Raw genomic sequence first — 27,624 nt, 5'->3', positions numbered from 1 at the left:
ATTTTATCATTTTCTAGTCTTTAATTTACTGTCTTTGTAACCTTTGCATATGTTTGCCAATGGGTATTGCTTTTCATTCCCATGATATAAAAAAAATAAAGAGAGGAGGCACTAGTACGTTTAGAAAGCTGCTACATTCTGAGATTGGAATGTTTGTTTCATGGACTTCTTATCCCAGGGGACCATGCCCCTCTAGCTGCCAGCTTTCTTATTCAACTCATTTGACCCTGCCACCTGTTTCATGCACAGTTCTGTCAGTTCTTCTCTTGCCACAGTGACTCCTCAGTTGACTGGCATCTTACGAGCCTCTAGTTCCCCAACTGCAGTTCTTTTACTTTGTATGCCTCAGTCCTAGCTGGTAACCTGCGAAAACAAAACTACAATAAATTGTTTCATTCTCAAGTAAATTTAGCCCTCATTTATGGAAAAAAAAAAATGAGCTAGAGAAGAAAATCTACATATGAGTTTCTGAAAGCTGTAGATTCACCACCAGGCCTTGAGAGGTGAAAACAGAACTAATACAGAGAGCCTGAAAACAAAAAATAATAATAACTTGAAAACTATCATTAAAGGGGAGAAGTATAGTAGTGCTCCTTCAGAAGAATGCATCCTGTCCACAATTAACTTGATAGCATGCTAGGAAAAGCACAACTCTCAGGAAAACTGACTTCTAACCCCAGCTCAACAATTTACACTGATATGCCCCAGTTTCCTTCTGTAAAACAAAAAAATTGAGGAATATCATCTGTAAGCTTTTCTTCTGTAAGCACTAAAATTGTGGCTCTGATTCAAAATGTAGTACAGGCAGGCCAGGCATGGTGGCTCACGCCTGTGATCCTAGCACTTTGGGAGGCCAAGGCGGGCGGATCACTTGAGGTCAGGAGTCCGAGACCAGCCCAGCCGACATGGCAAAACCTTGTCTCCACTGACAATACAAAAAATTAGCTAGGCGTGGCGGCAGTCTCCAGTAATCCCAGCCACTTAGAAGGCTGAGGCAAGAGTGCTTGAACCAGGAAGGCATAGGTTGCACTGAGCCAAGATCACACCACTGCACTCCAGCCTGGGAAACATGCAAAACTCTATCTTAAAAAATAAAATGTAGTGTAGGCAGCCTTGAGATTGAGAACAATCTGTGTCTTGAATATTTAAGTCTTTTGTTTCTGCAAAGAAATAATTATTATAAATAATAGTTGGTTTTCAGGATAGTCTACAAAACCATTTAACTCAAAACTACGACTAAACAAAAATATTGATTCTAACTTAAGTTTTGAATTTTGACAGCCAAAGAGATGAAGGAATGGAAGAAGAATTTCCTTCGTGATTACTGGATGCTGGGCTAAGCTGGGCTAAGCCTAGATAAAATTATCTATCTTTGACACCTTCCCACGACCTTCTCTGCACCCAGGTTCTTCCCAGTGCTCCCCTCCCCAGTCTCTCAAGTGGCCCTAAGTCTCATTGCAGCTCCCTTCCTCAGCTTATCTGCCAGTCAGCAAACTCCTCCCCTAAAAAGTGCTATGTGTCTCAAAAATTATACCACTTCTCACTCCTATAATAAAATTCTTAATTTCTTTTGTGTAGCTGTTTTAGTTATCTTCTTGTAAGTAGTAAATGACATATAACTCTTTTTTTTTTTTTTTTAAGACAATGTCTCACTTTGTCACCCAAGTTAGAGTACAGTGACGCAGTCATGGCTCACTGCAGCCTTGACCTCTGGGCTGAATCGGTCCTCCCATCTCAGCCTCCTGAGTTCTGGAACTACAGGCATGTGCTACCATGCCCAGCTAATTTTGACATGTAACTCTTAAATGCTATTAGAGGTATATTTTTGTGTTTAGAAGAGGTTGCATAATGGAAAAAACAAGAGGCAGTATGAAAGGAAGAAATTTTAGGACAGGTTAATTCCTATGTAGGCGTAAGATAGCATGTAAGTTCCATAAACTCAGCACTTCTAACTTCCAGATTATCTAAAATAGCCAAGTTCCTTCTTCCCATTGTTGGCTCTCCCACAGGGTCAACAGCTGAGGTTAAACAGGGGTAGCTTCTGTTTAAATCAAGCTTTTTAAATCAAGAGCTGCCGGCACAATCATAGTCACTCCGGAGTATGCCTCATTTTAACAAGATATTAGAATCCACTATTCTTTTCGTATACCAGTGGAAATATTTTTTTAATTTTTTCACTTGTGTATCTTTAGGCAGGGTGAGATTAGTACTTTAACTTTAGAATCTAGCTTACAAAAATAACCTCTTAGGCTTGCAGATCTTGAGAGGATATAGATATTTGATCTACAGTGAATTAAAAAGCTAATAAGGCTAGATGCAGCGGCTCACGCCTGTAATCCCAACACTTCAGAAGGCTGAAGAGGGAGGATCACTTGAGGCCAAGAGTTTGAGACGAGCCTTGGAAATATAATAAGACTCCATCTCTAGAAAAATAATTTTTTTTTAAAAATTAATAAAATGTGTTCTTCTTCCATAATGACCAAAGCCAGACCTCTGAAGCATATTGCAGTGGTAAGTGATGGCTACATACAGAAATTAATTCTTTTTCTCAGTAGTGAACATCCTCAACTGCCATAATTCCTTATTGTATCCCAGAAAATGTATGTCTTCTTTTGGCATCAATCACTGCTTCTTTAAAAAGCCTTGTAAAGACCAGCTCAAACAGGAAAAAAAAAAAAAAACTTAGAAAATCTAAGTCTATAATGATTGAATTCTCCCACTTCATTAGGGGTTTCCTTTCCCTTTTATTCCTTTGTTTACCTGAATTTAACAAAAAAAACTCAATTGCCCAGTTTTAACATTAGAGAAAACAAATGACTGTCAGTAGCATACTCTAGTCTAAAAATAATAGGAAGAATTGTCCCTGATCTTTATCTGAAGCCAACTATGCAAAGTAAATGATCTAAAGAAGTATACAAGCAGAATCTCTACCCACTGTTCCATTGAGAGCCTGTCCTCTAACAGAACAACACAATGAGAGAAATTTGTACTCCCACTATTATAAAGAATTTATTCACTTTGTATCTTAACACGCTGGAAAGAACAACATGATCAGCTTCCCTATCACATCTAACACTCTTAAAATACAAGATAAAGAAACCCAGGAATAAAATCACCCCATATATAAAGATAGATAGTACATCTCTTAATCTTAGTTGTACAATGTTGATAGAGTATATTTCAGCAGTTTCTTTCAATTCAGAGTTGTTCTTAATCAAAAAGATTTTCTTTTTAACCCTTCAAAATTTGCACATAGCTGTTTAGATTCAATACCCTATATAGATTCAATAGATTATATAGAATATTGGATTAAATGAATCTTAAATTCAACACTGTATACAGATTCAATATCATTTATAGTCCTAACTGCATGCTTATTGATTTCATATTATCTTCCCAAATTATCCTTTCCTTTTTTTTTGAGACAAAGTCTCGCTCTGTCTCCCATGCTGGAGTGCAGTGGTGCTATCTCAGCTCACTGCAACCTCCACCTCCCAGGTTAAAGCAGTTCTTGTGCCTCAGCCTCCCATAGCTGGGACCACAGGCACAAGCCACCATGCCCAGCTAATTTTTACATTTTTGGGTAGAGACAGGGTTTCACCATGTTGGCCAGGCTGATCTGAAACTCTTGGCCTCAAGTGATCCACCTACCTCAGCCTCCCAAAGTGCTGGCATGAGCCACCACACCCTGCCCCCAAATTATTTTTCCTGCATACTTCTACCTGATAAAATCCTACCTAGTCTTCAGAGTCTGCTACACCTACCGCTTCTTCCATTAAGCGTTTTCCATCCCCACATCGGAGTTTGTCTTTGTAATTATTTCGCTTTCAAATAACGTCACATTTATTTTATATTGTAATTACTTGTGAACATGTCTTTCTCTGACCAGATTTTAAGTTCCTTGCTAGTGAAGAACATATGTTCTCCAGCAGTTCCTAGCAGATAACCTTGCATTTAGCAGGTTCCTGGTAAATGTGTTTTGAGATAAAATAAAATAAGCATCTGTCTGACCACATAGTAAGTGACAACACCACCTTCTACATTTCTGAAATCCTGATGATTAAAATTTTCCAATCATACTTCTTTTGATAACTCATGAGTAAAACTGCAAATTGCCATATCAGACAAGTTTTAGGTATCTTATTGGTACACCAAGGAATGGAATATTGATTTCTTTAATTTCATATTTGCCCCTACCATTGTTTTTTCCCTATGGAACAGTGCTCCTCAATTTGGTTACATGAATTCCTTTTTTCAATTTCAGCACTGTATCAAGAACTGCCTCCTGAGATAAAGGAGCGATCCCCTCCTTTAAGCCCGGAGGAAAAAACTAAAATAGAAAAATCTCCAGCTCCTCAAAAGGTAAATGTTTTTAAGAATATGTGTTACATATGTACTTTGATTTTCACTCTCTCTGGATAAAATATTACTTCATTTTTTATTATTATCCTTTATTGTTCACATTTTTTTTGCCCTGGCACTAACATCAGTATGGAATATGTAAGGCAAATATTATAGCCATTTTCCAGATAAGGAAACTGAGGAGGCTCAGAGAGGTTAAAGTAGACTCCAAGTCACAGCCTAAGTGATGGGACAAGGAACTTGTGAGTGACTTTAGGTGTGCTATTTCCACTCTGCACTTATTTCTTTAACTGTGATACTGACAGGGTTTCATCAGCCCCACCTGGGAGGTAAACATTTGTGCTGCAAGATCACTGGAGTTCACAAAATTAAGATGTTCTGTGTTTATGGAGTATTCCTTTTACTTGCAAATAATTTAAAGTGTTTTTACATTAAAATGAATATAGCTGTATTATCAGCCAGAGCGACCAGAGAAATGTCATGTATTTTAGTCTGTGTCATCAGACCCTTGGGGGTTTTCAGCCAGTATTCTTCTGATGTTAGCAGTACATGGGTAGAAAGGTTTAATAAGCACTGCACTATCATGTATATTGCTTATTAACCTTGTTTTGTTATATGACATTAGCTCTTACCTTAAACTGAATAATCTCACTGCTTCTTGATTCCATGAACCAACATAGATTTTTTTTTACAAATACATCTCACGTACATATCATTACAATGTCACAATAAAGTTTTTTGACAGTTGAACCTGACATATATCGTTCACTCATTCAGCATGTATTTATTGAATGCCTTCTTCCATGCACTGTGTTAATCCCCACTGAAATAGGAGTTTCAAGAGTAGGCAAGGCACTTGCCCTTTAGGCTGATGGGTGACACACCTGCAAGCAAGCAAGTCCAGTAGACTGGTGGAAACTATAATGAAGACATGTACACAATGCTTTGGGAACGCATACGAAGAAACTCTCTTAAATATACCCTGGAGGAGTCCAGGAAGAGTTCCCAAGGAGGAAATCCTTGACCTGAGTCATCTAGGATGAAAAAATATGTGTTAGGTCAGTGAAGTTAGAAAAAACTTTCCAGCAGATGGAATAACATGAGTAAGTTATGGGATGGTATGATTATATCTGGGCACAGGTTCTAATACAGAGAAGGACAGGAGAAATGCAGGAGCCAGGCCACAGAAGAGCATAGCATACTCTGCTAAAACACTCAGATTTTATACTTCAGACTAAGAGGATCCCTGAAGGAGGAGGTAATCCAGGGAGTGACATGAACAGATTTACATGTTAGAAAGATCATTCTAGTGCAACAGAATGGTTGCTGAATTTGAGGTAGCTAAGGACCTAAGATAAGGAAATTAGGAATCCATGGAAATATAATATAAAAACCTGAAGTAATGGAAGAGGGCAAAGGACATTAGCTGTAATTGACAGGATTTCATGATTGATTTGATTTGATTAGTGAAATTGGAATCTAGGATTTTGCTAAGGGTTTTCACTTATACAACTGGATAAATAGTGGTGCCACAGAAGTAATGAAATAAATAAGAAAGATGGGAAGACAGGGACAAGGAATCACCACTCCTTACAGTTAGAGATGAAAAGCTTGGTTTTAGCTATCTCAATTTGTTGGTAGTATCTGTAGTGCTCCCAGATAGAAATATTCACTGGAAGCCAGAAATGCAGGGTTGGAATTTGAGAGAATGTAGAGCCTCAAAATCAAATGAGAAAGAATTAGTGTGTTGTTTCTATTATATCAGTAAGTGGAAGCTTGTAATAAAGGAAGAGCTCAGTATGTCATTGAGTTATAAGAGGAGAACACCAAGGATATAACCCAATTACACTAGTATTAAGGGACAGTCAAAGGAAGAGAAGATTAAGAAAGAATAAAGGAAACGGAAAAAAAGAAGAAAAAAAACAGAAAAAACAAGTGCACCGGAAGCCAGAAGAGGAAGAAAAGTTCAAGAAGAGGATAGTTGGAAACAGCCAAGCAGTTAGGTTGTCAAAGCATTTGGTCATCAAGAGGACCCTGGTAGCTTTGTACCAGAATCAGTAGATTGGCAAGGATTAAAGAGTAGATTAAAGTTTGAATGAGGCCTCAGCAAGTGAACTCTCATGGAAGTCATTCTCAAAGTTTCACTTTGAAGAATAAAAAAAGATTCAGCAGTGGCTAAAGGGAGACCTGATGTCCATGAATGATTTTTTAAATAATGAACAGACATAAAATTATATATTAAGGAGACAAAGCCAATAGACAGGTTCAGGTTGAAGATAGATAAAGAAAGGACACCAAGGACACAGTGGATCTTGGAGGAGGCAGGAAGTACTTTATTGGAAAGACATGTTGACAGATTAGTCTTGCTCGAAGCAGAGGGTTCTCAACTCAGAGTGATTTTGCCTTCCAGGAGTCATTTAGCGAGGTTTGGAGACATTTTTTGTTGTCTCAGCTACAAGGTGGGGGATAATACTGGCATCTGGTGGGTAGAGGTCATGGATGTTGCTAAGTATCCTAGAATTCAGAGAACAGCTCCCCTCAACAAATAATTCTCTGGCCAAAAATGTCAACAGTATGGTGCTTAGAGCAGTGTCCCTCTAACACAGGTAAGTGTGGGTAGGGATGCAGGTAAGTTGATAAAGTGTTGAAGTCTAGAAATTAAAGATATTTTTATGTTCTCCAGAACAAAAGCAAGGTTCACTTCTAATGTGAGGTGCAGAGGAGTGAGATAGGAGCACAAGAAGAATAATAACCATTTGAGTAAGGAAAATAGGAACCCATTTAGGACATATAAAAAGATTCATTAGTAGTTCTGAGAGCTGCTGTTTTAGATACCATAAAAATGGAAGTGACATAAATATGTGCAGTTGGATTTATTTTCTTCAGTAGTCTCTTCTCAGCATCTAGGGCATAGCAATAGAGAAGGCAGATTTGGTTTAATATAGAATTGGAGTTGTGAATGTGAAAGGAATATAAGAGGTTAAGAGACTTGATAGCATTGGTAAGAGTTACCAGAGTGATGCACCATGAAGGATTATCCAGTTGGAAAGGACGTAGAATCAGAAGATTGGCAGAGTTAGAAAGCAAGGTTCTCCTCTGCAAGGTTGCAGTAAGCTACTGGGGCCCAGGTAGAAGCATAGTGTCACACAGAAAAGGAATCAGCAAGCTGGAACTATAATGTTCAAGGCCATAAACTCTTTTGCTTACTTAGTGTCTCAGATGTCAGGCAGCTTCAAGTTGTGGTAAATTCATAGAGTATGTGTAAGAGCTGATGTGAAATTGAAGAACATGTTATTAGAGTTGAAGTGGTCAAGGAACTGGGACCCAGAGTGTTGTACAGGTTATAGTCTTGAGCATTAAGATTCCAGGATGATAGCAAGAGTTAGGATGAGGAGGAAACTGATGAACAAAGAGTTGACATCCTTAATTCTTGGGTTAGAACAAAGGTCTCAACTTTGGCTTCACATCGAAATCACCAAACCAATTAAAAAACTAGATATGGATAACAATCGCCACCCCTTCAAATACATTTAATTGGTAAAATGGGAATTAGGTAAGGGCAGATTTCAAAAGCTTTCCAGGTAATTTTAATGTGTAGCCAACATTGACGGCCATTGTGTTAGCGCAACCACAAGGTCTGCAGATCACACATGCAAAGATAAGTAGAGGATGGAATGGCCAGGTGTCAAAGCACTCGAGGAAAAGTGCTTTGGCATTACAGTATCCTAAAATCAGCAGTAGAGAGCGAAGAAGAGGCCACTGTTAACTCCTGGCTCTCGTGGTTCATGAAAGAACCATGAACCATGTGAGAATGGGTATGTGAGAATGAATAGCCTGTGCTGTAAGGAGCTGAAAGAAAAATGGTTTCTTGGTAAAATATCAGTTGCAAATAAGCAAGGATATATGGTGATGGTGGCCTACAACAATGTAAGGACTGTAAGGGGCACAGTCAAGAGGAGTGGCAGGAATTGGATTATGGCAAATGTTGCATGTGTAACAGTACTCATTGTTTGTAATTCAGCACCAGATTTAAGAATTTAGGAAAATGCTTGTTTTAGTTGTGTCTGCTGTAACAAATATAGACTGGGTGGCTTAAACAACAAAATTTATTTTTTCCAGTTCTGGAAGCTGGGAAGTTCAAGAACAACGTGCTGGCAGATCCAGGGTCTGGTGAAAGTCTCCTCCCTGGTTTGCAACTTCATTTATCCTCACTGGGCAGCGAGAGGAAGCAAGCTTTCTTGTGCCTCTCATAAAAGCCCCAGTTCCATTTATGAAGGCTCTGCCCTCATGGCCTAACTGTCTCACAAATACCTCCTAATAACCATCTCATTGAGGGTTAGGATTCTAACACGTGAATTTGGGGGTTACACAAACATGAGGTCCATTACATAAACATGAGGTTAACACAAACATAACACAAACCTGAGGTCTAAATTTGTAACATAAAAACTTTGAATGCAGTGGAAGCATTTGTAACATTGGTATAAAGGGTTGCTGTGACAATTAACAATACTTTTAGTCTATATTAAAAACTGTGTGATGCTATGAAAGATATAGCCTTTACTTTTTGTGACTTTCTCATGTCCCTGACTTTGCAACATGCTTAACTTTGAAACTGAGGTGACTTAATACCCCCTCTTAGTATGTTTCTGTCTATTACCCTTGAGTTAACTCTGACTCTACCAGAGGATATATAAAGAACTCTGTCAATGTCTTACCTGTGAAGTTGGTATTGCCCCTGCATCTTCCTGATGTGCCTGTGTTCTTATGTATAGGGACCTCCTACTTGCTTCCAAAGCTTCTCCGTTCTCACTGCCTGCACCACTCCTCTACTTAGGTGGACTCACTGCACCAGTCTTCATTTAGACTGTAGTCGATGACTTTTGCCCCTCACAGACTGATCTCCATGCTTCAGACATATCTTCATGTTCATATTCCAGCAGACCAGTTCTTCAGATACCATCATCTCCCTTGTGGTCTACTTCAGGCTAATCCCACTGAAGCCCAAACCCTAATTCTAATAGATTTAAGGAATTTATAGTCATGTAAAGGAGTTGCAGAGGATAAAACTCCATTTGGGCAAGGGAGTAGGAAAGTTCTCATGGAGGGTACGGAACTCAAATTAGGCCTTAAAGCTTAAGACACTTGAATTTCTTTTGTTGAATCCATGTTTTAGAATAGAATCTGCATATATTTTTTCTCTTAGGAATGTGCTGTGTGTAGTTAGACAGTATTTTACTTCCCAGTGAGAGAAAGTATAACAAATGATCTATGTTTATGTAAAAAGAAGCCCCTAAGAAATATGATGTTGCCTCGAGTAATTAAAATGATTTGGGTGCTCTCTGAGTCATGGAACTAACTCTTGAGAAATGTGTAACTGAACTTCTTCGCACCTAGCTCCTTTATCAAAACATACATGGTTTGATTTTATCAAGACCTTACCTTATAAACCTCCCACAGAGTCTTATCAGATATTTAATTTCATCTGCAAGTCTTATTTTTATTATCACATATATTTAAAAAAAAAAAAAAAAAGAACATGAAAAGTAGTCTCTGATAAGTGACTAAGATTGTGGGGCATCTATGTTCATAGAATTACAGAACTAGTGACGTGGAAAAGACCTTAGAGATCATCGTTGATTCTAATCAACTCCTTCATTCTATGGGAAATCAAGATCCATGAAGCTATAAAAGGTTCATTTAAAATGACACTGCTAACTAGGACCATGGCTTCCATATTTTCATGCCAGTGCCCATTTTCCTCCACCACCTAGTCAGCAACACTGACACACAGTTGGCACCTGCACAGTTAGCCAGGTTTTGTATCACACTGGTTTTTTACATTCCTGTTTGTGTTTGTTTTTGTTTTCTTTGGCTTTTTGTTTGTTTTTGAGACAGAGTCTAACTCTATTGCCAAAATGGAGTGCAGTGGTGAGATCTCAGCTCACTGCAACCTCCACCTCCCAAGTTCAAGCAATTCTCATGCCTCAGCTTCCCAAGTAGCTGAGATTACAGGCGTGCACCAACACGCTGGGCAAACTTTTGCAGTTTTAGTAGAGAAGGGGTTTGCTATGTTGGCCAGGCTGGTCTCGAACTCCTGACCCCAGTGATCCACCTGCCTCAGCCTCCCAATCCTACTGGGATTATAGGCATGAGCTACTCTGCCCAGCTTATATCCCTGTTTTGTGTTTGTTTCATTGGACCCTTCTTTGTGTGTAAGTTTTAAGAATTATGTTCTCCACATTTTTAATGAAAAAAAGAAACCTCAATCATTGTCTTTCCCTTTTGAAATTATTTCTTTTCAAACTCTGGAATAAGAAACAAAATTATACCTCTTAATAGCTTGGCAGCTGCTGCATCTTATATGTTCTTCCGAGTGGAACACACCTGCTCTGTTGCTAATTGTGCCAGGTACCTTCCAGCATTTCATCTGGTTCATTGAAATGTTAGTGGGTGATGGCAGCAATTGTTTCTGGCTCCTCACTGGAGGAGGAGGGGACAAGACTTGAGTTAATTATCCCAAAACAAATCAGTAACAACTCTTACCACAGGGGAGTGGGAGCAGGAGAATGTTTTCCTCCAAGTTCATTCCAGACCATTTTAACCAAGGTGTGCTACAAATTGCATCTAATAGGAAAGAGAATACAGGTGCTCTCAGGAAGGAGAGAAACTCAGAAGCTTTGAAAACGAGTAGTGCTGACAAACTTTGTTCTACTTTTTGTATTTTGAACATTTTTTGTTTTTTAGCCTTTTTATTTTTGCTAGCCCAAGCATTAACCTGTATTATCCATTTGTGTGGGTAGGAAAGTATTTAAAACTCTTTAAATTTTTTAATTATAAGATTTGTTCTTTAAAAGTAATATATGATCATAGTTTTAACATTTTAACCAATAAAGAATAGTATAAAATGAAAAATAAGTCTTCTGTCCTGCCAATATTTATGCTCATTCTGTTTCTTGTATACACTTACAAAAATGTTCTTGCATATATAAATACACATCTTTGTCTATTCTTTGTGAGACTAGGATCATAGTCTTGGACATCTTTTCTTTATCTTTTTCTTTTTCTTTTTTCTTTGAGATGGAGTCTCCCTCTGTTGCCCAGGTTGGGGTGCAGTGGCAAGATCCCAGCTCACTGCAGCCTCTGCCTCCTGGGTTCAAGTGATTCTCCTGCCTCAGCCTCCCAAGTAGCTGGGACTAAAGGCGTGGGCCAGCAAGCCTGGCTAATGTTTGTATTTTTAGTAAAGATTGTGTTTCACCATGTTGGCCAGGCTGATCTCGAACTCCTGGCCTCAAGTGATCTGCCCCCCTTGGCCTCCCAAAGTGCTGGGATTACAGGCATGAGCCACCATGCCTGGCCTCTTTTCTTATTAGCAGAGACAATTCTATTTTTTAACCATTTTGAGTTACCAAAAACACAGTCAAGTATGTTTTTATATAAATGCTAGATGTACAGGAATTACTATGCACAGAAAAGTTAGATTATTTTTGAAAATATGGAGAAATTACTGTTACTTTTGCTTATGTTCTTCTCTAAAAGCTCATTAAATGAATAGTAGTTACTGGTTTTGTTATTCTAAGATAATTATATAAGTATCTATTGTAGCTAACCCTCACGTGAGCAGAGGAGTGTCTTCATAATTTTCATTATTTTATTAAGCATTTAGAGTCAATAAGAGCATGCTGGCTTAATTCTAAAGGACAGACTTCTAATCCAAAGTGTACGCGTAGTTATGTTCAGGAACAGCTGCCTTCTTGCCTAGTTCAAAACAAGAACAGAGAACCCAAAAGCACTGGATAACTTCATGGTAGTTCCTCTTCCAGCCAAACACATACACACGCAAAATTTACATTGGTATATCTGTGAGCCTCTCAGAAGAATAATAGGCAGTATATAGACTGCTTTCAATGTGCATGTGTTTTTCTTAGTCTTCAAAGTATCTGTATAATACTATTTTTAAAAATCACTTTATACAGAAAATTTTTTTGCATTTACTGATCCCTGTACCAGGAATGAATCTGAATTATTGTTAATCATAGGAATAATATGACTTATTATTATGTTAAGACCAAAAACAAATTTATAATAGAAACAGATTTTCCAATAGCCAGGAGTTAGTTAATATACACTAAATCATTGGAAACATGGTCACAATTGTTGCTTCTTTTCTATTGCTAAAGAATAATATCAATTTATATTTTTTTATTTTAGTAATTCTATTTATCAAAATACAGTGATTTATCTCTAATTTATTAAATTTAATAAAATTAATTTGTTTGAATTCGCTTTAGAATTTTAGTAATATTTGAAGTTTTCTTTTTTAATCTGAAGAGAAATGAATCAAAACTAACTTGTAGAGTCAATTAAACATGTAGAGTCAATAAGAGCATGCTGGCTTAGGATAGTGATGACACTGACCTGAAATCTTACCTTATAAGTAAGTTAAAACTAAAATGCTTATTTATGTCCCATGAAGAATCTCAATGCAAATAGCACCAATATGTTTTTCCTTTCCCCATAATTTGTTTCAATAACTTATAACTGTTTTGAGACAAAAGTATTAATTTCATATAAATGTTATTTACATTTGAAAAATATCTGTTATTCTGGAGTCTAGAGAGAGAAATGTCCCATAAAGAAGGTGGGTGGTATCCCAGTGATGTAACAGCAAAGCCTATGTGAGTTACCTTTGGTTCCACTCCCAACAACAGGGTCCCTAAATGACTTCCACAGAGGAATCTCAAAGCCGCCAGAAATTAATAGAGACTCTCTTCTACTCTGAAAGGAACTTATAAGGCCTTGATTCTCTTGAAGGTCTTGCAACTTGTTTGAATGCTTCTTTTATACTTGTGCCTCTGCCATTGTATTTGACATGTGTACCTCAGCCCCTGCTTTGTCTCTTCACCCACAACACTTTTGTTTCGTGCCACTTTGGGCAAGTGCTCTCCCTGTTTCCAGGACCCTCTTAACTCTCTACAGAGTGAGACCCTGCAGGCTGCTTATCTTCTCAGTTTAGCCTGAAGGCAGGACCTAGATAATTGCCAGTGGTTCTGAAGTGAAGGGGCCCTTTTCATTTTAAGATCCTGTAATGAAATTATGTTTTCATTATTCCATTACCTGCAAGTATATAAGTGGTGATATATGGGCTATAGACTACCCTACTTAAAAATAAGAATTTTACATAAAGATGTATCCAGCTTTGTGAGACACAAAGTGATGAGTATATATACAATGTCTAATAATTAAATTTAGGTATCTATTCACTAATGTGTATTTGCTTTGCTTGAGAAGTTAACCATATGCTAATCTTTTCATAAACTTTGGAAAATCAACTGTATGTTGATATTTTTATAAATACTTAGAAGTCACAATAACGGGTCATAATGGTGTCTAATTTTAATATGGTTCCCCTTTAGGTACATAAAAAAGGAAGAACTTTTTCTTATTTAAGTGTCTCTTTTATTCAGACAAGCCATGCATACAGTAAAAGATGTTTCAACGTATTGGAACAGATTTGCTTTTATTACTCTTTTACTTGATTTTTTTTGTACTTAATGAGTCTTTTCTCTTTTTACCTCTCTTCCGGCTTCCCCATTGTTAGAGGCGTCTTTAAGTAGCCACCTCTTACACACCACTGTCTCTTGGTGACCTGGTTTGGGAAGAACTATTCCCTAGTGATAAGAGATTAGGAAATGGTTTAGTCCCAAAAAAGGAAGTGGGTAACCCAAATGACCCTTCAGTTTGCAAGAATTCTAAAAAAGGGGGTGCATTCTGGTGCTTCTTGCCTCCTTGGTTATCTGCAATCAGTTTTCATTTTGCTCAAACCAGGTTCCTAAAACCACTAGGAAATAGAAGCAGCATTATTTAGCAATATGATGGCAAACGCATCAGCAGCACTTGGAGCGTTATCCCTTGTCTCACCAATCCCCAGGCCTGGTGGGGGGACATTGAGTTGTCCATTTGTTTCACTAGTCCCCAGGATTGGTGGGGGCACAACCAGTTGCCCATTTTTCTCACCTCTTCTCTAGTATGTAATCATAGCCTTTTTAAAAATTATCTTATTTGTATTGACTGTCGTCTTTGTGAGATTTGTGATTACCTACCTTAGCAAGACCCACAGCCTTAATCATCTTTTTTGTTCTTCCCTGCTGACTCTACCCCATTCTCTACAGCAGCCGGTGACAAAAGAATGTCCACATTTCTCACTCAAGCTGCTCGTTTCTTACTCCAAGTAGACTTGGTCTCCTGCTTTCTTGAAGAGAGGCCATATAACATGAATTCCCTCACATTTTCATCCCTACTTTCTCCACATTTCTGTAATTTTACCCTCCTGCAGCTATTTTCGAGTCTCAGAGAAGGGACTGCTTTTTCTTCCTATGGCAGACCTCTCCACTTGTGCTTTTGGTCATTTTCCTCTCTTATATTCTTCTGGTCCTTCTCAATAATCCCCATCCCTACTCACCTTACCAGCACTGGCATTTTTATTATTTATTCATTTAACACATATTTTGAGTGCCTGCTGTTTTTTCCATGCACAGTGGTAGAAGAGAGTCTGGATGGTATAATAGTCAATAAAACAAAAGTAGTCCCTGCACGTATGGACCTTACAGTCTAATGGGTGAAAGTAATTTTAATCAAAGAGTCACAAAACTAAACATAAAAGCAATAAAAGGACAATGAAGGGAAACTGTGAGGCCATGTGGTGAGAAGTGGATGAATTGGGTTTTAAGAGAAGCTGGGTGGGCGGGAGGATACATTTGAGGCATTAGAAACAGAACATTCAAAAGCCTAATGTGGCCAGAAATGTTTCGTAATGGCTGCACCTTGGGATGCAAGGTTGAAAGTAGAAAAAGCTAGACCTGAACAAGTGGACGGGATTGAGGAGGTCCTTGTCTGGCACGTTAAGGAGCTGACTTTTATCCTGAAGGTAGTAAGGAGCCATCAAAGGATTTAAAGCAAGGGAATGACATGATCATATTGGTTGTTTCAAAAGCTCATTCTAGAAGCTACGAAAAGACTGGGAAAAGCCTACTGAAAGACATAAGACCAGAAGGGGCTGTTACAATAATTCAAGCCAAAAATAATAAGGAGCTAGGAATTGATTGCTAAACCCATGTGAAGGAAAAGATAGGTGAGTGTTGAACAATCAAAACACCTGGACACAGGGAGGGAAGCACTACACACTGAGGCCTGTTGGGGGGCGCTAGGGGAGAGACAGGGAGGGGTAGTGGGGTTGAGGAGGGATAACATGGAGAGAAATGCCAGATATAGGTGATGGGGTGATGGAGGCAACAAACCACGTTGCCATGTATGTACCTATGCAAAAATCCTGCATGATCTGCACATGTACCCCAGAACCTAAAATACAATAAAATAAATAAATAATAAAACAGCTTCCATTCATCAAGCACTTGCAAAAATATATATGTATATAGGAAGGACTTCAATTTGAGATGTGTAAAGTTCATAGCACCTATGGAACAGCCAACTGCAGATAACCTTGCAGACATCTATGAGGCTCAGGAGAGATTTGCTAAAAACTCATATTTGCAAGATCTAAAATTTATGGATACAAGCATATTTTCAGAAAAACTCCTGTGTTTAAACCCACTTTGCTGAAGACTAACCATTGCTAAGTTGTTATATTTTGAAGAAAACTTGATATCTGAGTCCATAGGAATAGAGGAGTGTAAAGAATAAAAATGACAAAGGGTAGAAGACAGAGCCTTAAGGAATGCCAGTTTTTTTAGAGTGAACTGAAGGGAAGGAGCTTGGGAAGGATATTTCTGTGTAACAGCCACTGCCTGGCATACAACCTTCTGGTCTCTGCTGATAACAGTATCCCTTTTCCCATTCTTCAGTCTTCATTGTACCTTTTACCTGCCTCCTGAAGATACTTTCCTAAAATCATGTGACTTACCACTGCATAAATCCCAGTTGGCTTCATATTTGTCTATAAAGCCAAATCTCATAAGTTTTTATCCAGATCCCACCCCTCAAAGATTTAAATAGACGTTCTCACCTATTTTTGCCTTATCTTCTAAAATACTCTCCTTATTAAGCTGCCCTGCAGATGAGTATTTGTTATTGTTTTTAATTGGCACAATTAGTATCCAAAACTACAAATCATGATCAGGATGGTCTTCACTTTTTGGAGACAGAATCTCATTCTGTTGCCCAGGCTGGAGTGCAGTGGCACCATCTCAGCTCACTGCAACCTCCGACTCCTGGATTCAAGCAATTCTCCTGCCTCAGCCTCCCTAGTAGCTGGGATTACAGGCACGTGGCATCAGTCCCAGCTAATTTTTGTATTTTTAGTAGAGACGGCGGTTTCACCTTGTTATTCGGGATGGTCTTGAACTCCTGACCTTGTGATCCATTTGCCTTGGCCTCCCAAAGTGCTAAGATTACAGGCCTGAGCCACCACGCCCAGTGGTCTTCACTTTTTGTTACAGTATGCTTCTAGAAACTGCACCTTAATACATAATTTTTTCCCTTAAATAAGAGCATTATAATTGGAGGATTTAACATCAAGTAAACCAGATGCATTATCAGTAATAAATTCTGAAATCAGGCCAGGCCCAGTGGCTCATGCCCCTAATCCTAGCACTTTGGGAAGTTGGGGCAAGAGAATCACTTGAGGACAGGAGTTTGAGACTAACCTGGATGATATGGTGAAACCCACCTCTACTAAAAAATCAAAAAAATCAGCCAGACATGATGGTATACATCTGTAGTCCCAGCTACTTGAGAGACTGAGGCCATAGGTTGGCCTGAGCCCAGGAGATTAAGGCCGCAGTGAGCTATGATCACACCACTGCACTCCAGCCTACTCAGGCTACTCAGCCTACTGCAGAGCAAGACCCTGTCTCAATTAGAAAGTAAGTGAATAAACAAACATATACATACATACATTCTAAAGTCAAAGAAAACTTCAAACTTATGTGAATTTTAAAATCATAAAATTCTGCTCCTGGAAACAGAATTGTAGCAATAAAAGAAACCTTTCTAGTCTTGTCTAGAGTTGTATAGTCCAGTAGTTTGTAAACTGTCATCTCTAGAGCCCTATTTTTCAGGGACCTGGGGGCCTAAGGGTGGGGAGCAGGGGGTGCCAGGCCATGCAAACCTAGCTTCACCCAGAGTAATTCTTATTTCACGTGTTTATACGTGAGACTTTCAAACAAAATATTAATTGAAAACAGTTTTGCCATTAAATCCATTTGAAAAACACTAGTGTAACCAGTGTAACCTTCAGACTACTTCTGTAACCTTGGTAACTCTGGGCCTCCATTTCCTGGTCTGTAAAATAAGAGAATGGTGCCATGCTGTTTATGTTTTTATTTTGAACCCCCATCCACTTTCAAGTGAAAAAGAAAGACCCCAAGAGAGGCTAAGTGGCTTACTCGGGCCACGTAGAGTTAATGACAGAACCAAGACAAGAATTTAACCACCCACCCTAGTTGTTTTTCCTGTCTTGCATTTTTTTTAAAAAAAATTCTTACAAAGTAGATATAAACAAACTATGAAATTATGTGGAAAATGTAGATCTATCATGAGGTATATAAGCAGCATGTAAAAATAGAGCTATACTGGCCAGGAGTGGTGGCTCACACCTCACCTATAATCTCAGCCCTTTGGGAAGCTAAGGCAGGTAGATCATGAGGTCAGGAGTTCGAGACCAGCCTGTGCAATATGATGAAACCCCATCTCTACTAAAAATTACAAAAATTAGCCAGGCGTGCTGGTGCACACCTTTAGTCCCAGCTACTCGGGAGGCTGAGGCAGGAGACTCACTTGAACCCAGGAGGCAGAGTTCACAGTGATCCAAGCTCGTACCACTGCACTCCAGCCTGGGTGACACAGTGAGACTCTATCTCAAAAAAATAAAAAATAGAGCTATACTGTATCATAAATTTGCCTTATTTAAATCCGGTGTGCTAGATGCAACATACATTGATTGAACATTTACCTAATTCTATATTCATTTTCAAGTTTATAAAAATATTTGGGGGAGTTGTTTGCATAGCTCATTTCTCTTTTACAAAGCTATGTATGAGTAGTTTTCTTCCTTGTGAATTTTCAAATAATCAGTGGAAGCATTTAATCATTCCATTAATCATTTCTTTTATGTTAACTCTTATTGCATTTAAATTTAAAAGCATCTGGCTTTCCAAACCCTCAAGTTGTGAGGGTTTGGAAAACAAGAGTCTCTAGATTCCGGTCCTTTCACTCATCACTTTTGCTTTGCTCATTTTCCTCTCTTCATCCCCTCCTCTCCAAATCAAGGATATCCATGAAGAGAAAACAATGTCATAAAACAACTGTCTGAGAAGTGTGTGTGGAAAGGAGGGAAAGAAGGGCAGTCATGTCCTTGGCCTTGTCAATGGTGGGGGGTATTTGCAGGCTGATTGCACACCAGGCTTGAGGACTTTTTTGTTTAAAGGTAAAATAATACAAAACAGCTCACAGAGACACCTCCGTCTTCCCCCTGCTTCTGCCTCCATGAGTAACTACCCATATGACGTGCTGCTGCTGAGACCAAGAAATGAGTGAGTAAAGGTGTTTAGAAGTTCAATATTGGTCCTAGTTAAATAAGTGTTAAAACTTGGCAATTTGGATCCCCTATTAACTTAGGAGTCATATAATTTGAACACAGGCTAAGCCACCTCTGCATCATTAAAAAGGAGTTGATATGCCAGTTATGGAATACACTAGTACAGTAGGAAAGATGGCAGGGACGATGTTTAACATACCTAGGACAAAGTTTCTGAGGACATCACAGCATCCATTTCACATGAACAGACTATTACAAGCAGAATTGGTAAGAGCTGCACATGGCAACATATTATTACTCATTTTTCCAGATAACAAAAATAATTAAAAGTAACATGGGCTTAACAGTGATATATAATTCAGTATGACTTCTCTCCCCTCAACCTCTGGAATAGGTTCAAATTGATGAGAATTTCTGATCAGAGCCCTCATGTAGAGTTCTTTTTTGAAAAGTTTTATCAAGTTTCATATATACCTATACTGATGGTAAGATGCTGATCTTGCTATGGGCAAAGGGATAAAAATGGTACTGAGACCTTGTAACGAATAGCTGGGCGTGGAGGCGCACACCTGTAATCCCAGCAACTCAGATGGCTGAGGTGGGAGGATTGCTTGAGCCCAGGGGTTCAAGGCTGCAGTGAGCTATGATCATGCCACTGTACTCCAGCCTGAACAACAAAGCAAGTCTCCATCTCTTAAAAAAAAAAAAAAAGAAAAGAAAAGAAAAGAATAAAACATTTCAAATTTAATTTGATTGCTGTGTTTAGAATTTATTTCACAAGTCTGGAAAGAAGCAGGATAATTTCTGTTACGATGGTGCTTTCTGGGGTTTTGATGGTTTTCTTTGCTTATTGCTCTATTGGGTGAGGGCAGTCTGAATTAGTAGTTGAATCTGATACTTCCTGTGTGTATGTACTTTTTTCTCAAACACGTTTTAACTGAGTCAGAGCAGTTCCATTGGTGGAGAAAAATCAAGGTGTCATTGGTTCTTTTTTTGTTCTACCAAATTGGGTCACTTATTACAACACTCACCTTTCACAGCAAAGTCTTCTTGCTCTTTAATTCTTGTTTTATTATGCTTGACTTAAAGCTACACAGCTAGCAGTGATAATTACATAATTATGGTCCAGAAAAGCATAATATCCTCTTGAAATCTATAAGAAAAGTAATACTTGTTTAAAGATAGTGCCGAATCTTGCGGAAGAATGATCTTGCAGAAAGCTGATTGTGAAGAAGGAAGTCTAAAAAGGCCAGACAAGCTTCAGTAGAGATAACACTGGGAGAGCAATTACTCAAAAAAAGACTGAAAGAGAAGATTGCATTCCTTTTCTTTCATTTCATTTTGCTTTTATGTTTTCTGGATTATTGAAATAAGTAGGAACATGTGGTATATCTCTTTCATTTGTACAGTATTGAACTTTGACATAATAGCAATTCATATTTTCTTTGTGAATGTTAAACAGATCCTTTCCATAACGCGATTATGTCTAAAAAAAAACTTCGCAATTCACTTTATAGCAACATTAGGTTGATTTATAGAATACTATATATCATATCAAACTCAATTGCCCGCAGTATACTTTAATTTGAAGTTAATGTTTCAGATTCTAAAGGAAGTATCCAACACTCAGAGTATAATTCAGTACCCCTTAAATTGCTTATTGTTTTTCTCATGGAGGTGCCATTAATAAAACAAGATATTCTGAACACATTTTGTAGATTTAAAGGGCTTTCAAATTCAAAATCTTTCATACAGTTCAATGTATATTACTGTGAAAATATAAAGTCTACTCTAAAGAATATGAAGGAAAGATACATGCTGAAAGATGTATTTAGAGCTTAAGTAATACACCACATAGTATTGGGAGATTAAACTGATTCACAGTTGAGCTTTTTTTTTTTTGTCACATACCTGGAAGCTGACTTTACTTATAAAGAGTGCTTAAACTCTCTGGAAAACTACTTCCTTGGTTTTTCATGGGAGCAAATATATTGTCCTGATAGACATTTATGTTCAGGACAGGCATAGATAATCTTATTCAGAACAGGCATACGCTGTCCCCACTCAGGAAAGTGATGGGTTTTCAGCATGTGAATATTGACTGTGTTGTCTTTTCTCATTTTTTACTTACTACTTGCTTTGCTTCTTCTTCCACAGCAATCAATCCATAAGAACAAGTCCCAAGATTTCAGACTAGGCTCAGAATCTATGACACAGTAAGCAACTTCTTCAAATTAATTTGCCGTGATAAATGGTTGGGATTTTTTTTTAAGGACAATTTCTCCATTTCTCATTTTTATAACATTATCAAACTATAAGTTAAATTTCAGATAGTTGATGTTAAAGGGGTTCGGCTTGTTTAAATTATGAATATTTTAATAGTTGGACTCTGAGAATGTGTATTATTACAAAGTTATAAGAAATCCTGTTAAACGAATAACACACAAAACTTTAGAGGACCTATTTTGTCATTTATTTTTGTTTGAGTACTATTTTGAAGTAACATTAACTGAAAACAAATGAATGATGTGATAAAAGTAAAATTATGAATGCCGTTTTTGAAGCATTAAGGAAAAAGCTAATAAGCAGAACATTGTCATTATATATTTTCTATAAATGCTTAATCTATTTGAGTAATTTCTTTTGAGGTATTTATTTTCAAAGAACTCTGGAAAGTTTTTATATTTGCAATTAGTACTTGTTGTGTCACTTAATATACCCATAAAGTCGCTCTTTTACCTCAAAAAAATTTTACATCAAAAACCTTCCCAAAATATTTCTCAATTTTTATTACTTCAGATTATCTTTTGGACCTACCATTATGTCCAAACTTTATATTCACATTACATCACTAACAAAATGTAACAGGAGTATAACAGCATTGAACAGCTTAGCCACATGCCCTCCCATCCCCTTCACCGCCACCCATGCATGCATTGCTGGGTGCTTGCTTACTCACACATGCACACAGACAATCCCTGCTGGGTTTCCTTGGAGAAAATATTTGTTCTTATTAACCCTGCTATATGCTTTGGCAATTTGAAGAATTATATGTCTCTTACAATACAAAAATTCTGCTTCCGATGACAGTTATTTATAGGAATTGTCTAATAAAACCATACAGCATTTCATAAGACAATATTTCATTGTACAGATGAAAGACAAATGTAATTTTTAAGAATCACAGAATCATAATCTAGAAGATACCTTAGAAATTCTTTCTATAATCTCTCTGTTTTATAGTTGAGAAAACTAAAGGGAAAGGGCTTGTGCAGATTTCACTAGGCATATTTGTTAGCACTTGGACCAAGACCTAAATCTCCTGATTCCCAGACTACTGGCTTGTTGTTGTTGTTGTTGGTTTCCTTTTTAATCAGATTGAGTATTCACAGACTCCAAGGTAAGGTATCATTTTGTTGTAAGTTTTCTTTCTTTTCAAGAGAAAGAAACTATATATAGCCCTGTATAGCTTCAGAGCACATTCACTTGCATTATTACATTTGATTCTCAAGGATCCCTGGAAAAGGGACAGACCAGTATTCTGACCCTTGTTTTTCAAATGGAGAAACAAGATCTGAAAGGCTGTGGCTTGTCTTAGATTACTGCATGTGGTTCAGACCCAGTCCCAGAACACAGCGCCCCGATTTCAGTCTCTGGTTCTTCCCATGCCTTCCCTCTGCCTGTCATGTGGTACAAGCACACACCCCAGGTTTTATGGTTTCTTGTTTTTCTGTTATCTGTCAAATGTGTTTTTAGTTCCAGTTTCTGGACAATTAAAATTTTACATAATAGTAGATAAACAGTCACTGACCACCAAGGAGCTTATACTCAACAGCAGATTACACATAGAAAAAATAGGCTAGAAACAATAAGGCCAGACTGTTTCAACAACCCAAAAAAAGACCCTATTTAACACATCATGGGAACCATGCTCTTGGTGTCTTTGAATGTGTTTCATAAAAATGTTTAGAAATTGTTACTTAATATTATGCAAAGGGAAAAATGTCCCCTGCATATACCTCACTTGGACTACATTTTATACGTGTTTTCATGAGATACAGAGACCCATGTCATGTCTTCCAGATTAAAGTTCAATAAAACCTCACAAGCATCTCAGCTTCTAAAGGATGTCAGGATAGCTCAGCTTCTCTTTTTGAAGATGATTCTGAAAATACAAATTTTCATGAGAAGTTCAGATATGTCTAAATGCCCAAGTTCATCTAAAGCTTTTGGACTTTCCCTACTTACAATTTCTTAGAAGTAAGGTTGAATTAAGATAGATTTCTCATGACTTGAAAACTGTAGGCGAGTTGATGGTGGAAACACTAGAGCCCAGTATGTACAAAGAAGTCATTTCTTTGATTTACCTAAATGAGTTTCTTGTACCCAAGTAAATGGACATAGGATAATTTTTTGTTCTTTGCAGCCCTTTCAGTTTGTAACATTTGCTTATTAGATGGCTGACCAATATATGTAGATGAGCCACACAGCCTCTTATTACTTTCCACTTGAATTTCTTGTCTTTTTTTTTTTTTTGAAAAATGCCAATCACTTCTGTGCAAGCAGTTTACACACATTTTAGTAAAGCTACAGAAGAAATTTCCATAGGTTAATTTAACAAAGATATTTTCCTGAAAATCTTAAACTTCTACCTTTTGTACCTCATGCCCCATGGTGTTCTTCATATATTATCTGCTGCATAAGTCTGAGTTGGTAATGAGGCTGCTGTAGGTAGTATTGTTCTTTAGTCACTAATATACTCTATATTAAATTTTGTTGGGTTTTTAACATAGCATTGTTTATTTCATTAACAGCTTTGTTCAGAGAGAGGTTAATTCATATAGTATATTATATTAAAGTCTTTTATTATACCCTGAAATCTGAACTAAATGAATGAAATCTCTTCTTAATATAATACAGCTATAAATGTCAATTCCAAGCATCCTGTCACTCCACTATATATTTTTTCCATCTTTAAAGTAACCATTCTAGGCTCTTTCATTTCTCTTTTCTTTCTTTGAGGAGGTAGTTTATAGTCCACATTTTTTATTCTAAAATAATCCTGCTACTCGCCACTTTTCTTCTAAATTTTTACTTTGATTATCCATTTTCTGCCTTTTTCTCACCCTTATCGCACCCCTAGATTCTGAAATTAAACCATTTATTGCCATGTGTGTGACCTCACAGTGTGCTCAGCAGTGAGGCAGATGCATTGAGAGATATTAAAGAAGCATTACAGGTTAGATGAGGAAGTAGAAATAAGAAGCATTTAGAAGGCAACAAATTATGTAATTAGGTGCAAAATGATGTGATGCAAATTGTACTTACAGAAGAGAGCTGAATGAGAAGGCAGGAGGAGTATCCATAGCTAGAGAAGGCTTCTAGACGAAGGTAAGGCTTCAATTGAGCTTTTGCCCTCCTCATGGGAGGGCATTTGGATGTGATGTGGGAAAGAACTAGCCTAAAGAACTAGCCTAAAGGAGCATACAGCTATGAAGAGAGGGGAGAGAGCGGGGAGAGACTGACTGATTAGTGACTTGGAGTTGGGGATTCGTAGTAGGAGAAAAAAACAGGGTAGAGACTGTGGCTCTAGAATGCATTGTGTTTTGAGGGCAGCTGATGATTGGAAGGTGGGGCTAGGAGACATGTCTTGCTGTATTTGCCCAGCATTTTATATGAGCCTGAACAAACATTATTTGTCTATATCAAGAATTTGGTCTTGTCCTAGAACTTGATGCTATTGCCATGAAGAGGAAGGATTAGGATCTGCCTTTCAAGATGTCAGTGGTTCATCTGTGAGCATCAGTCCAATTGGGAAAATGTGATCATCTGCTCTCTCTTCAAGGTGCTGTACTAGGCACTGAAATGCAGTGACAAGTGATAGGATATACAACTTGTACATTTGTAGAAGTGCCCAGTGTGGCAAGGAAGACAGACACAGAATACAGTCATTTGCTAAATATAGATTTGCTGAGCACCTACCATGTCACACCCAAAATTCTAGGCACTGGGGATTCAGCAGTAAACAGATAAAAATCCCTGCTCTAAGGAGCTACCGTTTTATTTACCTATATGCAAAATAAGTAAATGTCTAATTACACCAAATGTGTGCTACACTGTGGAGAAAAATACAGGATGGGTAGGGAAAAGGAGAGGTGACATGAAGGTTGCAGTTGTAAATAGGGGCATGAGAGAAGGCCTCAGAAAAGTGGAAGGAGGCAGGGATCTGATTAATGTGAGTGTGTGCAAGACAAGTGCAGCATGCCCTGCAGCAGAAGCATGCCTTTTACCCTCAAAGAAAAGTAGGGAAATTAGGATTGAGTAGAGTAAGCAAGTGGGAGAGATCGAATAAAATCAGAGTCAGTAACAAGACATTGTATACTATTGTAATACTTTTGGCTTTTATACCAAGTGAAATAAGAAGCCATTAAACAGAGGAAGTGACTTACAATTTAACAGAATCCCTCTGCCATTTAAGATAAGAATAGACATTAATGGACAAGGGTTGAATCAGAGAGACCAGTTAAAATAATATTGAAATTATCCAGGTGAGCCTTGGTGGTGGTGCCTTGAAGAAAGATGGGAGCAATGAAGTTAGTGAGAAGAGGTCAGATTTTGTGTGTACATGTGTATTTCTAACTTAGAGAGAGATATACTTGATATAAAATAAATTACACATATTTAAAGACATGGTTTAAGTTTCGAGATGGGATATGCCCATTAACCATCACCACAATTAAGGTAATGAGCATACCCATCTCTCCAAGACTTCTGATGCTCTTTTTGCCCTCCTGTATCTTTCTCTCCTTCCCTAAACCCCATCCCCTGATAATCACTGATCTACTTTCTCTCACTGTCTAGAGTTTTAAATACCACGGTTTGTTTATTCATATACCTTTGTTGATGGACCTTTGAATCATTTCCACTTTGCGGCTGCTACAAATAAAGCTAATGTCAACGTTTATGTGCAAGTCTTTGTGGCTACTACAAATAAAGCTAGTATCAACATTTATGTACGAGTCTCTGTATGGACATATGGGGGTTTTTTTGTTTGGTTTAACATCATATCACTGAAAGAGGCTTTGAAGAAGGTTATGCTTTCATTTTTCTTGGGTGACACCTAGGAGTAGAATGGCTGGATTATATAGTTGTTTATGCTTGACATTTTAAGAAACTGCCAAATTGTTTTCCATATGATGGTACCATTTTACAGTCCTGCCAGCATGTATGAGTTCTGCTTCCTCACCAGTATTTGATATGGTCAGTCCTTCTAATGTTAACCATTCTAATACATGTAGAGATCCATCATTGTGGTTTGGTTTTGCATATCCCTAACAACTAATGATGTTAAGCATCCTTTTATGTGTTTACCTTCCATGCATACATCTTCTTTGGTGAAATTCCTGTTCAAATCTTTTGCTCATTTGTATTAGGTTGTTTGTTTTATTAAGTTTTAAGAGTTCTTTATATATTCCAAATATGTTCTTTATCAACTATGTGATTCTCGGACATTTTTCCTAATCTTTGTTTTGCCTTTTTATTCTTTTAGCAGTGATTTTTGAAGAATAAACTATTTTTTACTTTGTTGAAGTCCCATTTATCAAATTTTTTCTATTACAAATCATGCTGTAGTATATCTAAGAAACCTCTGCCAACCCAAAGCCACTAAAGTTTTCTCTTATGTTTTCTTGTAGAAGTTTTAGAGTTTTTTATTTAAGTCTGTGAACTGTTTTCAGTTCATTTGTGTGTGTGACATGTGATTGAGTTTGGATCAAAGTTTACTTTTTTTTTTTTTCTTTTTGTTTTGCATTTGGGTATCCAGTCGTTCCAGCATCATTTGTTGAAAAACACCTCTGTCTCAACTGAATGGCCTTTGCATCTTTGCTGAAAATCAGCTCTTAACATATATGTGGGTCTGTTTTTGGACTATTATTTTTCTATTTCTCTTTTGGGTTTTTAAAATTTATTTTATTTTAATTTATTTTGAGGCAGAATCTCGCTTTGTCATCCAGGCTGGAGTGCAATGGCATGAACTAGGCTCACTGCAACCTCCGCCTCCAGGGTTCAAGCAGTTCTCCTGCCTCAACCACCTGAGTAGCTGGGATTGTAGGCGTACCCCACTACACCAAGCTAATTTTTGTATTTTTAGTAGAGACAGGGTTTTGCCATGCTGACCAGACTGGTCTCAAACTCCTGGCCTCAAATGATTCACCCGCCTCAGCCTCCCCAAGTGCTAGGATTACAGGCGTGAGCCAAGGCGCCCAGCCAATTATTTTTCTGTTTATCTTTATGCCACTACCACATTATCTTAATTACTGAGTAGTTTTGTGACATGTCTTGAAATCAGGTTAGTATAAGTCCTCTAACTTTGTCCTTTTCAAAGTTGGTTTGACTGTTTAATATTTGGGATTCTGTTTCCAAATGAATTTTAGAATTAGCTTACCGATTTCTATAGCATATTCCAATTGATACTGCATTAATTCAGATATTAATTTGGGGAGAATTGACATTTTAACAATATTCAGTCATCTAAGTCATTAACATGATGTATCTTTGCATTTATTTAATTTATTTATTTAACTTCTTTAATTTCTCTTGGTAATGTTTTTTAGAGTTCAATATGTAGGTCTTGGACACACAGTGTATAGGTCTTTGATTAATTTATTTATTTATTTATTTATTTATTTTTATTTTATTTTTTTTTTTTT

At 37.6% G+C, this 27,624-nt stretch overlaps 1 protein-coding gene across 7 annotated transcripts in view; it reads left to right on the top strand.

The window, feature by feature from the left end:
* The window catches only part of AHI1 (Abelson helper integration site 1), a 232,790-nt gene that overhangs the window by 195,771 nt on the left and 9,395 nt on the right, over nt 1–27,624 (top strand). For 6 of the 7 annotated variants that reach the window (XM_037734767.1, XM_037734766.1, XM_037734769.1 and 3 more), the window contains 2 exons: nt 4,265–4,362; nt 21,074–21,132. In XM_037734767.1, coding sequence (XP_037590695.1) covers nt 4,265–4,362; nt 21,074–21,132 — 157 coding nt within the window. Of the gene's footprint in view, nt 1–4,264; nt 4,363–21,073; nt 21,171–27,624 lie in introns of all 7 variants that reach the window. The other variant, XM_017518142.2, reaches the window with a different exon arrangement.

Source organism: Cebus imitator, unplaced genomic scaffold (genome assembly GCF_001604975.1).
Source record: "Cebus imitator isolate Cc_AM_T3 unplaced genomic scaffold, Cebus_imitator-1.0 Scaffold659, whole genome shotgun sequence".
NCBI classification, from domain to species: domain Eukaryota; kingdom Metazoa; phylum Chordata; class Mammalia; order Primates; family Cebidae; genus Cebus; species Cebus imitator.
Note: the sequence above shows the minus strand (reverse complement) of the source record. Positions and strands in the feature narration are given on the sequence as shown.